This window comes from Hirundo rustica, chromosome 5, assembly GCF_015227805.2.
Source record: "Hirundo rustica isolate bHirRus1 chromosome 5, bHirRus1.pri.v3, whole genome shotgun sequence".
In the NCBI taxonomy this organism is placed as follows: Eukaryota; Metazoa; Chordata; class Aves; order Passeriformes; family Hirundinidae; genus Hirundo; species Hirundo rustica.
Genome location: NC_053454.1, coordinates 32,719,000 through 32,732,477, shown reverse-complemented (window position 1 = coordinate 32,732,477; position 13,478 = coordinate 32,719,000). Strand labels below are relative to the sequence as shown.

Here is a 13,478-nt window from a genome sequence, read left to right as displayed (position 1 = left end):
AATTACAAATAGTGATTTGTTTGGAAGCTTTGCCCTACAGAAACAAATAGCTGGTATGCTAAGCTAGAAAATATTGGTTCTCCTTTTCAGTTTTACTACCTTCAATGATGAAATGATGTGGCAAAATGTATAGCTGAGTTCAGCGTGGGGTTTTTTCTTCATTGATGGCAATTGTGAAGTGGAAAGCCAAAACAGTTTATCATAATCAAAAGGAAAAGGAAACAAAAAACAAGCCAGCAGGCAGTTTGACCTGGTCCTGCAACCAGTGGGTGTGGGTCCCTTCCTTCTCAAATGCATTCTTCCCTTTCTGGCTCTCAGCTATTCAGTTCATGTGCCTTTTCACAGAAGCACCTGTGAGGGGACAGAGTGAGCTGACATTGAGCTAATGCCATCGCTTTGTAACTGGGAGGAGGCAGTTATGCTCGAATTCCTTGCTGGTAGCACATTTTTATGGCAGTCATTAACATGCACACAGCATCTCATGGCGAGCTGGGAGGCAGCTCACTCCCTCTGCACTCACCTCCCCCTGTCTGCTGCCTGCTGGACTGAAAGCTTAACTTGTGTGTTCTCTGCTTCCTTCCTTTTGAGCATGTGTGGGTGAGAAAGACATCAGTTGCCCATTTTCTGTGGGTTTTTTTTTCTATGGCAGAAGGAGGCAAAGTCTTTGGATGCCCTGAAGATTTTCATCCTTAGCTTTTCTGTATTGCATAAAGCCTACGGAGTTTGGGGATGTGTAGAACTTTTGAGCATTGAGAACTAGGCTTTTAAAATAAATAAATAAAAAGGGTATTAATTTTTGTTAATATATTGCAAGCACTTAACTTCTGATGTTTTTACATTACACTTGCAAAACTGCTAAATGAAGTAGAAAGGTGTTTTTTGGCAAACACACCTTAAGGACCTTAAAGATCATCCAGTTCTAACTCCCTTGCCATGGACTGGGAAATCTTTTACTAAACCAGGTTGCTCAGATTGCTGTTCACTTTGGCCTTGAGCACTTCTAGGCATGAGGCATCCACTATTTCCCTGAGCAACCCATTCCAATGCCTCACTACCCTCACAGTAAAGAATTTTTTCCTAATATATAACCAAAACCTCCTTTCTTTCACTTTGAATATGTCCCTTACTTGTGTAAAGCCATAGCATTCATTCTGTAGGGGTTTTGTTGTTCAGCTATTTTTGCTATCAGGTTTTACTTTTGAATACTTGTGCTGCTGTTAAAATACGTGGACTCAAAAACTTTGCAGTTATATTTCTGGTTCAAAGAACTCGCTCTCTCTGTACAATATAACTAATGTAGTAAAAATTCATAGTTGTATTGGCTTAAACTGGGTATGTTTGTAATAGATATTGAAAAATAAGAACTTTTGTCAAGATTCCTGCTTTTCCTGTGTTGTACAATTTTAGTAAGTTATGTATAAATATAGTTAATTTAAGACTTTTTGTTGTAGCGCAGTTGCAGTAAGGTTTGTTGGTTTGTTTTTGTCTTTGCCCTGGCAGTTTAACGTTTAACTAAATCAAGAAGAGCTAGAAACATTTGAGGAATGGAGTAGAATTTGCTACTGTAGTTAGTGCTTGTCTCCAAACCCCATCATTGGTGAGGTGCTGACTTGTTATTTCTAAGCAGGACTTGCTGAATGTGTTGAACAGTTCGAGCTGCGCTGCAGCATAGGAGACTCTGAGCTAGTCTGCAGGAAGGCAGCAGTCAGAACTGATGATGGGCTGATATTGCCACTTCCCATGGTAGTGGTAGTGCAGCTGTCTCTCTGGAAGGCTGACTGCAAACTGAGACACTGTTCAGCACACTGCCCTTTTCAGCAAAGCATTTCAAAACCACCTTGAATACTTTGCTTAAATTACAGAGAAGAAACTACTTATTCAGTACTCTAAAAAGGTTTTTAAAAATCCCAAACCCTACAAGGACAGAAAAAATATTAGGTTTTAGTTTCTACTTGATCCTTGTGTGCTTCCTGAATACAATATTGTGTTTACCAGGGTTGCTGGCTAGCTAGACAAGAGTCTTATAATGGAAAGTGTATTTTTCAAAGTCTTAGAATTCTCTGAAACGTCACTGAATATGGTATAGTCCTATATACATGAACCCACAGCTCACTTATAAATAGGAGTTATAGTAAATCACTGTCAGTATCAGTTCAGTACTGGAAACCAAGTTTTTGAGGTTGTTAAATAGTTGTGAGAGCCTGTTATCCCAGGAGTATGTACTCAAGTAATGTCCCTACATTCTCTGTGAGGTAGTGAAATAATGTATGTCTCTTAGTATAATTCTCCATCTGCATGTTTGTACATTTTTCTTTACCAAGGAAACTCTGTAAAACCAATAAATATATTTCTTTAAGGCCTGCTGTCTGTTGTAGGTATTCAAGGACTTAAAAGAATTGCAGGATAGAAATTGCAAGCTATTAAAAGTGGTACTATACCTCTGTATTTGTTTTAGAAAACTAGAGTCAGTGTTTATCTCAAGTTTCTGTTATTATACAAATTTGAGTGTTTTACCTGTCTTTGTATTACCAGGAACAAAAATTATCTGAAATCTGGAAAACAAGTGAAAATTCATTAAATGTATCCAGGGAATACTTGCTGCTGGAGTTAATAAATCTTTGTCTCCAGCAAGTGTATAACTGCTGTGAATTCTGCAATTAGTTTTTGAGTATACAGCGGTACAAAAAGGTGACGGTGCAGTACTGTTGACTTCTACATATCCGTTCTAGCCAGGAGTGTGGCTGTGAATATTTGACTGTAAACCTATACTCTGTGCACATGTGTAATACAAAGCAAACACATTAGTGGTTCACATGCTAGTGTCCACAGGCATACATTTAGTGCTATTAAGAAGTTTAATTTAATCTTATTGAGAACATTTAATCATTGAGGAAAGGGTTACGTTTAGTTTGAGTTATTAGTGATTCTATTTTGGCATAGAAAAGGTAACATGCATGTTTGCTGTCTTTTGAACGCAGGCATTTGTTGACATTTGGTTGCACACATCTTGTGAACAAGGTAAACATGCATGACCTTACCATATTTGTTTATTTTACACCACTGTTTCAAGCTGGGATTGCTACCATGTTGCTCCTTGTTTGATCTATTCTGCTCGGGTATTGATGTCCACTTAGTTCCTCTTTCAAAATAATACCTGTAATAAAGTGGCAGTATATCTTAATAATACCCTTATTAAAAGAGAATGGTCCTAAACAATTCAAAGTTTGTACATAATGTCTTGGCCTAAGATCTGAATGGGAGGCACTACTGTATTAAGAACATGGTGTTTAGCAGCAGAAATCCCGTCGACACACTCAAGAATGAGCTTTTTTGAGAGAGATTTTGTGTGGGGATTTGCTAGTTCATAACTTATAGAATTGAATAGACAAAGAATATGGCAAAAGGGTGTTTTATATGGGCCAATTCTGCCCCTTTTGACAGATAAACAGCCCAGTTACCACTTTTTAAAGTTAGGACAGAGACAGCAATATAATTGATACAGAGTAAATGCATTTTGTTACAGCTTCAGCCACTGTAATTTGTAGAAGAGAAGATTGTGTTCCCGATGCAATATAATTTTCATGCTGTTAGTGACCTCAGCCATAGGGCGCAGCAATGCCTCTCTTTAACTCTGACCTGCAACGTGGAGCAACAGCTGGATCTCTTTTGCCATTCTGTGCGCACTCTGCTGCCTGCTACAGAGTTCCTCCCACTTAAATTTAGCCACCCAAGGATTCTTGCACTCCGAATCCTGTACTCGCTAGGGAAAGAGGGGAACCTTCAGGTATTAAACAGATGTGCTGAATCTGCCTCTGTAGGGAACCTAAAGGAGGAATTCAGGTTAGGTAACTGATTTTTTTTGAAGGTAATGAGTAATTGCACCCCTGAGTTTTATATAATAAATTTGTCTTGAGTGCCTGAAGTGAGTAAAATCCATGTTTGTAAGCATATTTAGTATGGGATTAGAATGCATGTTTATACACCCTTCAAAGTAATAAAACCTATGGCATTAGAAAGTTGGGTAAGAACTGAATTGAACACTAAATTCAGGAGATTTGGTGAAGAATTGAGAACATTTTTCTTCTTCTGTTTGTACATTCCTTTTGTTGATTAAAATTTTACATTTGCTTCTCTCAAGCTAGGGATCAAAACAAGAATGAAATATTTTCATCCTTTTACACAATAAAAAAATCAGTTGATGCTTATTTTATGTTACTGTTCTGTGTAATTGTGCTAACTGAAAGTTCTTGAAGTAAACTTTTTGTAAACTGTTGTACTGGTGGGTATTACTGTGGGTAAACCATCTGTACACCCTTCTGTAATGGTGTATGGCTTCCAGATAAATGTGCATGCAATTCTTCCATCACTGGATTTCTTCTCTTACATTTTAATAGATGGCCCATTCCTGCACACCTGAATAGCAGCTTATGTTTTGTCTTCTCATTTCCTTGGAGTTTGGAGAAGAAGTATATTTTTCAGAACAATTTTGGTCAGGAAAAACTGCTAGCGAGTACTGCATTCTAAAATAAAATAATTAACCTGTAATATACATAATTCTATATGAGAAATGAATGGATGTGAAATTTAATGAAATTTCATATGAGTGTCACACAGGATCTTGCTACACAACAAAGCATATGAGTTCATTTTGGGTGTTTGGAGAGAGTTCTCAAATGCACATTGAAGTTGAGCATTGACCCTAGTTACAACTGAATTCCGAACTACAAATCTTGACTGTAGGTCAAGCACCACACAGCAAAGGAGATGTTCTTGGAAGTAATTTTGAAAGGCATTAAGATGAACCTGTTAATAATTCTCAGGTATTTGTGTACCTCCTACAAACCTGTGTTTTCTTTCTTTCTAACTGAGGAAGAGTAATTTCAGGTTTGTGTGGGGTGGGGTTATTTTTCATGTCTGTCTCTTTCCCCATGCCTTCTGCTGCCGTTTTCTGAGATCTGCCTACTGTAACCTTCTTCTTTTTTTCTATTGATAGAGTACTGATCATTATATGTATAACTTAGGTTTCAGTATTACAGTTTATTTAATCCTGAATGGATTTTGTAGAAAAAAGGAGTCCAAGAAGGACTGCAGTAGAATTCAGAATTTCTCTTGTAGTGTGTAATTCTCAGATCACAGAAATGGGAAGTATTATGGGCTGTCTGTATTTTGACAGAAAGGTAGTTTTACTGGTATATGTAATAAATGTCACATTTTTTGTGGACCCCAGTCTTGGAAAGAAGCCTGTCTTCTACGTATTTCTGTGATCTGGGGACCTCAACATGTGATTTAGATTAAATAAAAAAGTTGTCCAAATGAAGCAGTATTTCTGCACTGACAGTCCATCAGCCTGTACTTGTGGTTCCATTTTCCAGTATATTCAGCCTCATTTTTTTTAGAGCGTGGTTCTCCTAATACCAAGGTTGTGGGTTCATCCCCTTAAGAGTTGAATCGATGATCCTTGTTGGGTCCCTTCCAACTCAGAATATGCTCTTGTTCTGTGATTCATTATTAACTTTATCTGCATATGCAGACCTACTCTTACAGGTATGGCTGTAGATGCAAGAACAGCTGTTAACGATAGCACATATATCTTTGCAGAATCTGCATTTTAAGAGCTTAGCTAGCTAACTCTGTACTTTGAAAACTTTAAAGAAAAATGTGGATTTGATATGATAATAGAGCTTTTCAGTTTTTAATCTGTATTTGCCTCCTAAGTTTCCCCAAGCATCCGTGAAGTGATTGACATAATCATGCATTGTTTACATAATGGAATTGCAGAATGCCTCCTGGTTTTCCTTAAAATAGCCACTTCTCCTTATGCACACCTGTCTCTTGTTCACTAAGGTTTAAAAAAAAAAAAAAAAAGTGCCCCTAGCTGAGAATACTTGAGCTTAATGATATGCATTAAAGAAATCCAAGCCTTTTTTTAACTAATTGAACTTGATTGGATACTAAAAGTGGACTTTGAACTCATCCTTTTTATAATATTGGCATTCTTGTAAGAACATGTAAATGTATGGTTACAAACTGAAGCAATATTATGAACTACCTCAGAATATCATTGCCCAAGACATGCAGCACTTAATCCTCTATTATGGTGCAATAAACCTCATTTTTCTTGGTTTGGGTTTAATGAATGTAATAGCAGTCCATCTATCATAGGTTACTATGTCACAGATAATGATCTTCACACAGACAAGATTCCTCCAGTCCTTGTTCCTAGATATTATTTCCTGTCCAATTACATCTCATAATTCTCTGCTTCATGTTGTGTTAATTTCAAATTTCTCTTGCTTCATGTTGTGTTAATTTCATCCATATTTTGAAAGTAAATAGTGGTTATGTTGAGACAGTTCTGAGGGCCATAAGCAATCAAATATCAATCACCTTGTGCTGATTGCTGTTCAATTGTAAAATGACACATCAGGCTCAAAAGTTGTGTGCTATTAAAAGACTCTGGAACAAAAAAAGGGAGTCATGGGAATGTTACCCTCTTAAGTAATTGTGATCTTCTTATGTACAAATCTCATGTTTTGAAAATCTACTCTGGAACAGTTCCGACATAGTTCAGATCTTAAGGATGCAATGTCCAAGCATGATCCAGCAGAGAAGGATTCATAAAACAAATTGTCCTGTACTGCCTGTCTTTTTGGACCTCTGTCTCTCTCTTCTCATTTTAAGGTCCAGTGTGGGTCAGTCAAGTACTTTTCCACAGTTTTTAGTGTCTCTTTAATTTATGGAGTGTCTGGAATGAGAGAATGGCTGTTAGAATAGAATACCATAGAATGTCATTCCTGTGGTATCTGGTTTTGGACAGGTGAGAACACCTGGACAAAACATTTGCATGATCAGAGTTGACTGCAGTCTAACCTAGAGAAAGTGCTATTTATAGTAAGAAGTGAGTATTTGATTAAAAATAAAATTGGTGTAGAGTGCAGATGAAAAGTCAGGGTTGTACTGGGCTTGTATCCCTCTTGTAGACGTGATTCAAAGATCACATCATGACTCTTGCTAGCTCTAGTGTATAACTTTGGTGAAACTATTGAATGTTTATTAAAAACCATCTGGCTGTGTTTTTATGAGCTTGAGTTCATATTATGATTTCTATGTTGCTATATGACATTTCAAATATTTTTTTCTACTTGAACTACATGAATGGAGTTTTGAGTTAATATTATAATGTTAAGGCTAAGGATGACACTGAAGTTCATTTTTTATTCAGTTTGCTTCACAAACATCTACACTTGTAACCACATTTGAGAAAAGACTTCCTTCACAGGTAGATGTGCCCTTGTAGTTGGCACATCTTGTTCACGTGACTAACCAGGCTCACCAAAGCACTGTTGCTTTTACGTGCTTGATGCTTCCTCTGAGCATCAGTGGCCTGGGAACTCTTGGACATGGATGCCCTGTGTTCTGTCTGCTCCTGCATGCTGCCCACCTGAAACAGTTCTTGTGTTTATCCTGGATTTGAAAGGCTTCTCCTGCTTCCCTAAGAGCCATCCCTTTCTCTCTAGCAATTGCTATTTACAACAAAATGGTTATCTTCGAAGTGGTGCTGGTTATTATAAGCAGGCAGCATTTGGGCAGGCGTGCTTGGTATGGCAGCATTAGCCAGCCGCAGCCAGGGGCCAGCTGTTGGCTCCACAGCTGAGCTCCACAGCTGGATCCTGGCCATGCCAGCCCTGCTTCTGTGCCCAGAGAGGTGGAGCAAGGTGACACGTCAGAGCTGGGGTTTCTGGAGAGTCCTTGGAGCAGCTCCACTCAGAGCTGTGCCAGTGTCTGGATTTAGAAATGCAGGTCAGCAGTGTGAGAGGATACAGTACATAGGCTCGGCTTGCTGCAGACCTCCTCTGTCCCTGGAAATCACTGGCGGGTTGACAGCCTACTTGTGCTACTTATAATCCATATTTTTGTATCCTAGTGTTCCAAATGTAATTCCACATTGGTAATTTCATCTGTATTTTATAATAGTTTTTGGTGTGTTTAGTGGTTTAACATAGCAGTTTATAAGTGGCAATAAATTAGTGAATTTGTGTTATACTTGCAGATTTGTTCAGAACCTCAAATAAAATGTTAGTAACCTTCACAGGATTATGATGTAGACTTTGGAGAAATGTGAGGAAGTGGATTCATGCTTGCAACTTAAAAAACAAATTGAAGAAGAATCAATATCCAAAACGTTTGGAATCCTAAGAGCCTTATTCTTTGTGATTTCTGCAACCCTAGCTTGGAGGAATATTGTTCAACTTAAAGAATTGGTGGATCATATCCATTGATGATGATGGTAATAATAAAGATGATAGTGCGGCAATGATTTTTAAATCAAATTTGTGCTTAAATTCGTTATTTTAGCTGCATAAATAATTCAATATTTTTGTAGAGTACTTTCTATCTGGTATTTTGTACACAAAATCCAATTCAGTTTGTAAAAGGTAAAATGTACTATTCTTTTGTCTTTTCTCACAAAAGTGTCAATAAACCTCTTTCTTCTGGTCAGGAATGAATACTGAAAAAATCCTGAAACACGTGAATTAGCTTTTTATTTGTATAGAATTTTAATGGTGAGATGAAAAAACAGGTGGTGAAACTTAGTGAGCAGTGAGCAAAGGAGTGCTGCTTGTGTGTCTCACAAGCTGCTCTTCATCATGTCATTCTGAGGATTTTTTTTAAACTCTAGATATCTGCTTAATCTCATTGTCACTATGGTAACAGTAAAACCTTAAATCTCTTGTTCTTCCTATTAAATATATCACTATGTTAGAGATGGCATTCATCTGTGGATTTATCAACAGGAAACTCAACAGTAATTTCCTTTTATAAAGAGGACCAAAAGATTATCATGTACAGCTTTGCTCAGCCTCAGTTGGAAAACAGCCCATGTATTACATTTATCACTCTAGTTCTTATAACAAATAGGTGCTCTATTATTAAAGTGATAAATGTTAATAGTCTGTCTTCCTACAAAAGCACCATGTGAACATCTAAGGCCCATTAAATGTTACTTGTAAAATGTCTACTCTGTGCACACTGCTGCTTGTTTTATTCAAGCGCAGGGACTGATAAGTGCTGCTAACTGCATCTTAGGTGGCTGTATTCTCTTTTCTGACTTTCCTGTCTGTGGTTATTAGAAACAGTGATCTTGAAATCTTGTGCTCTCTTCACTGACTCGAGGTTGAATGGTCCAGTTTTCCTGGGACAAATAGGAATATAGATAATTTATTTATTTAATACTTCGCTTGTTGTTTAATTTTAGACTGTCAAATGTGAAGGGTGTTGCAGTGGATTTCTCACTTGAGTCCCTGTACTGAAAAATGTTTGCAATAATATGTTGTAGGACAAAAACCAACTTGCTTTCCTTTCTCCCTGCTGTTTCTTTAGCTTCTGTCATAATAGGAATTAATACGAATAACAAACACATATGGAAGAGAGAAAAGCTATATCACTGAATTGTTTCCTTGTTGTAGGTTAACAAAGCCCTTGTCATTCGCGGATTGTGTTGGGGATGAATTGCCATGGGGATGGGAAGCTGCGTATGATCCTCAGATTGGTGTATACTATATTGATCACATAAACCGTAAGTATTTTTTGGTTTGCCTTGCTGACTATAAAAGACGACTCATCTTGGTTAGATTCAGAATTCTTGATTAGAATCAAAATACTGGGGAAAATTTGCCCTTTGCTATAACAAAGGGTAAATTGTTATTGCCTTGAAAACGCTTACAAGAAAATCTGCTGGTATAAAATGGCTACATCTGTTTCTATGTATATTTCTAATTGCATGGTAATTATCTCTAAACCATGTAAAAACTAGCAAATATGAAATACAGTGCTATTTAGACCTACTGAAATGAATATATTCCTGAAAGCATTTCTGTTTTTCTCTTTATACATTTATTACTCCTTATTGATACGTTTTTCTATTTTCCCAGAAGTAGTCTTTAACAGCGCAATAGCAAATACTCTATTTGAGATCAACATCTTCATCTGGGCTAGCAGTACCTACACTTACCTAAAAATTAGAAGGTATCTACAACCATTTCAGATGCTTAAAGTTAGGCAACTGCACAAGGTCAGTAGATGTGGCATGGACAGTAAGAGACCAGTGTCCTTTCTGAATGGCATCTCAAATGTGTGGGCGAGTGAATCCACCGTGCTTTGTCCAAGCCGCTTTTGCGGTCAATAGCTCTCTAGTCGGTACAGTCAGTGTAATTTAAAATGTGATGTTGCTGACTGGCTGCGTGTGTACTTTGCAGACGAGATGGTTTAACCTCCTTTGGTTGGGTTGGACTAGAACTCTGATAACTAGAACGGGACATTAAATATCAGCTGTGCCTGTTGAGCACCTGCAGATGGACAGCTAATATTGAACTGAATCCCACCCAATAACCTCATGGTGCTCTGACAGCCTTGCCTTGCAATGAAAGTCCTCTGATCTTAGATATAGTGTTAGACACTCATGAACTTTTAAACATACAAGCTTCCTTAACTGAATTCAAAAGGTGAAGAAAGTAAAGGGTTTTCTTCTGGATCTAAGTGCAATTATCAGCTTAAACTTGTCTCTAACTTCTGCTTTCACCAAAATTATAGGGCATACACCTGTAAAAGTTTGAGAGGCCAGTTGCATTTCTGGGTGTTTTGAGAGTGCTTTCAGATCAGAGTGCTCTAACAATTGTGCTCTTTTTATTTAATGCGTGTTCAAAATTTTTAATCAGTTCTAAAAGCCTCTTGTAGCTTTGTTGCCTGTGGGGTTGTTTGTTTGTTTTGCTCTGTTTTTTTAAGAAAGAATTTAAATGCTTTCTTTTCTCTTAAATGTTATTCCTGTGCACTGAAGGTGAATTCCTGAATATTAGGAGCTATTCATAGTTTGAACTGTTGGTATACTTAAAAGTAGTTTCTATCCCTTGTTTGTTCAGCAGTGCACTTGATTCCTCTTATTATAATATATGTATTCCTTTGTAGCAATTTCAGTGAAACTTACTTTGTAAAGTGGTGTATTTTGTACACTGTATTTTGCAGTGTTTTGATGACAGCACTCTTCAGTTGCTGAGTGGTAAACTACCTAAGAATCTTACAAGAGGTCATTTGTTTGATGTGCCAGATATGGAGATTATAACTTCTATTTCATCTGACTAGGGTGCATGCAATGTTTTGATGCTGTTAAGGTATGGAGGTCACTTGAAATTAGTGGAGAAAAGCCTTTTTAGAAAACAATTTTTGTGTCTGCTTAGTGCTTCATTAGTTTTGTAATAAGTCAGAAGTGCTGAGTATGCTTTTTAGATTTGAACTGTTGAAGTTCCCTGTCAGGACAATGGCTATGTTAGAACAAGGAAGACCCTTTCACTCTTTTGAAAGTAGTTTTGTTCATTCTCTCTGCTACTAGACAAAGAAACCAAATGAGGGAGAAAAACTGTAACTACTGCTAGGAGGAAGAACAGATAGATGCCTGAAAAACAGGTTGGATAAAGTAGTATTTCAGGACTCATAAACAGCAGTTTGAGGGATAGTACCTTGGGATGAAATCTGCTCCCATGTGTTAGGCAGGGAGAGGTGACTAACAATGCTTCATGTTCACCACCGTCTGGCTGGATTTATTTCAGCAAAATGTTTGAGGGAAAGCCCACTGATTCTCTCTTTTTGCATCCCATAATTATTCTTCTTACGCTTCTTTCTTATCTGTCCTTTTTCTCATTTGTTTTTCTAGTGTTGTTCCTACTGTGTGCCTCTACAAAGCTACATTTGATCCAACTGTGAAGTTTCAGGTTGGCCACAGGACTTGGACCAGTTTTACTAAGATGGCTCCAATTTTGTTGCACTTCTCAAACCAGTCCAGTGAGCTATGAGAAGCAGGTTGCTACTCATTGTTGTTCCCTCCTTTTCTCTAAAAATTTGAGGTTGAAAATGTTAAGGATGGAATTTCCATTAATGAGCAAATAGTTACTTACTGCAGTGGATATTGACAGAATTCCCAATAATTTAGAGAAAACAGTATTAGACTGCACTTTGCAAATTTCTAAAACTTCTACTGAATTTCTATAAAGCAATTTTCTTTCAAAAATTATGTCAATATATGTACTATTTTTTTCAAAATATTTTCCTCATCTGTGCAATTATTTGTCTTGATCTTTTTCCTCCCCTTCTCTACATAAACCTGAGAAAAGCATGCTCTTCTGCAGAGGTATAAAAGTTGTCTGTGAGCAGTCTGCAAATGCAGAATGATCCCTCAGATTTTTTTGGTGTCAATATGTTTTTAGGATAATTTAGTTTTATTATCATCTCACATTTTCTGTATTTCCTATATTTAATTTTTTTTGCCTCCAAATATGGTTTGGGTTTTTCAACAGCCTTAGAGCTTTCTCTTGATCTTTTTGCATAATGTAACCCAGTTTGAGAAGCACTGACTGAGGTCATTAGTTTATGAATATATTACCTCAATTAGGAGTTTTAATGTGATGCTTTCAGCTTCAAGGGAGACCAGATTACAGGCCATCTGGCAAGGCAGAACATGCATATGATGTGGGTAGCTAATACTGTAAGAACTTGAATGCTTATCCTGTGCTTCAGTAGCACCCTTTGTTAGAGGATGACTGAAAGAATATAATTTGGTGGGCAGGACCTGAGGAGTTTGGTTTGTGCAGGATCCTTATTAGTGTGGTTTGGGAGAGTTCAAAGATTTTATGACTTATGCTGTTGACTTCTATAATCAATACTGCATACCTGTTCTCATGTGTTCATCTACTTCAGCTAATTTGCTAATTTACTAATTTTGCTAAACAACATGGTTAGGAACTCAAGGCAATACTGAAAATAACATATAACTGTAACTCCACTTTATTTCATATATCTTCAGGCAAAGTCATCACATTCAATTTTTTTCCAATTCTTCTGTAGGGTTTTCCACATCAAGCATTAAGAGTCTGAGATGCAAACATTTATGTTCTTAGAGACTGGTCTTGCAAACACCTTTAAGCTAATATAATCTTTGAAAGTATTCATTCTGCTCTATTGCTACCTCTGGCCTTTTGTTCTGTCCCTGCAATGTTTTTGCTTATACTGCCATGAGCATTTGCATGGCCAGACAGTGAATCAGATCAGGGAGCTGATTCAAGCTGAAACTAATCTAGTATGGAAAAAAAAAAAAAAAAAAAAGAAGTTGCTATTTGTTCTCCTTTCCACACCTCTATTTATGCAAGCAAGAAAAAGAAGGTGACCTGGGGGGATGAATGAACAGTCAGGTGGAAGAGATGGAGGATAGCTACTTTTCTTAGTAGCAGTGGTTAAAGGCATTTTGAAATTGCGCCCTTGAATTTTCATCTGTTCCATGTGCAGGCTTGCCAGGAAAGAGTTTTCACTCTGAGGCTCATTTCCAGGTGCACTTCTCAGGTGGTGGTAACAGCTGAAGTAGCAGTCATTGCTTGCTCTGATTCCTGTCCCCACACTGTGTCCGCATGAGGATATACAATAAATTTGGCAACAGG

At 37.4% G+C, this 13,478-nt stretch overlaps 1 protein-coding gene across 3 annotated transcripts in view; it reads left to right on the top strand.

Moving 5' to 3' along the window:
• Positions 1-13,478, top strand: part of WWC2 (WW and C2 domain containing 2) — a 95,273-nt gene that overhangs the window by 25,033 nt on the left and 56,762 nt on the right. For all 3 annotated transcript variants that reach the window (XM_040065671.1, XM_040065674.1, XM_040065670.1), the window contains exon 2: positions 9,468-9,577. In XM_040065671.1, coding sequence (XP_039921605.1) covers positions 9,468-9,577 — 110 coding nt within the window. The remainder of the gene's footprint in view (positions 1-9,467; positions 9,578-13,478) is intronic.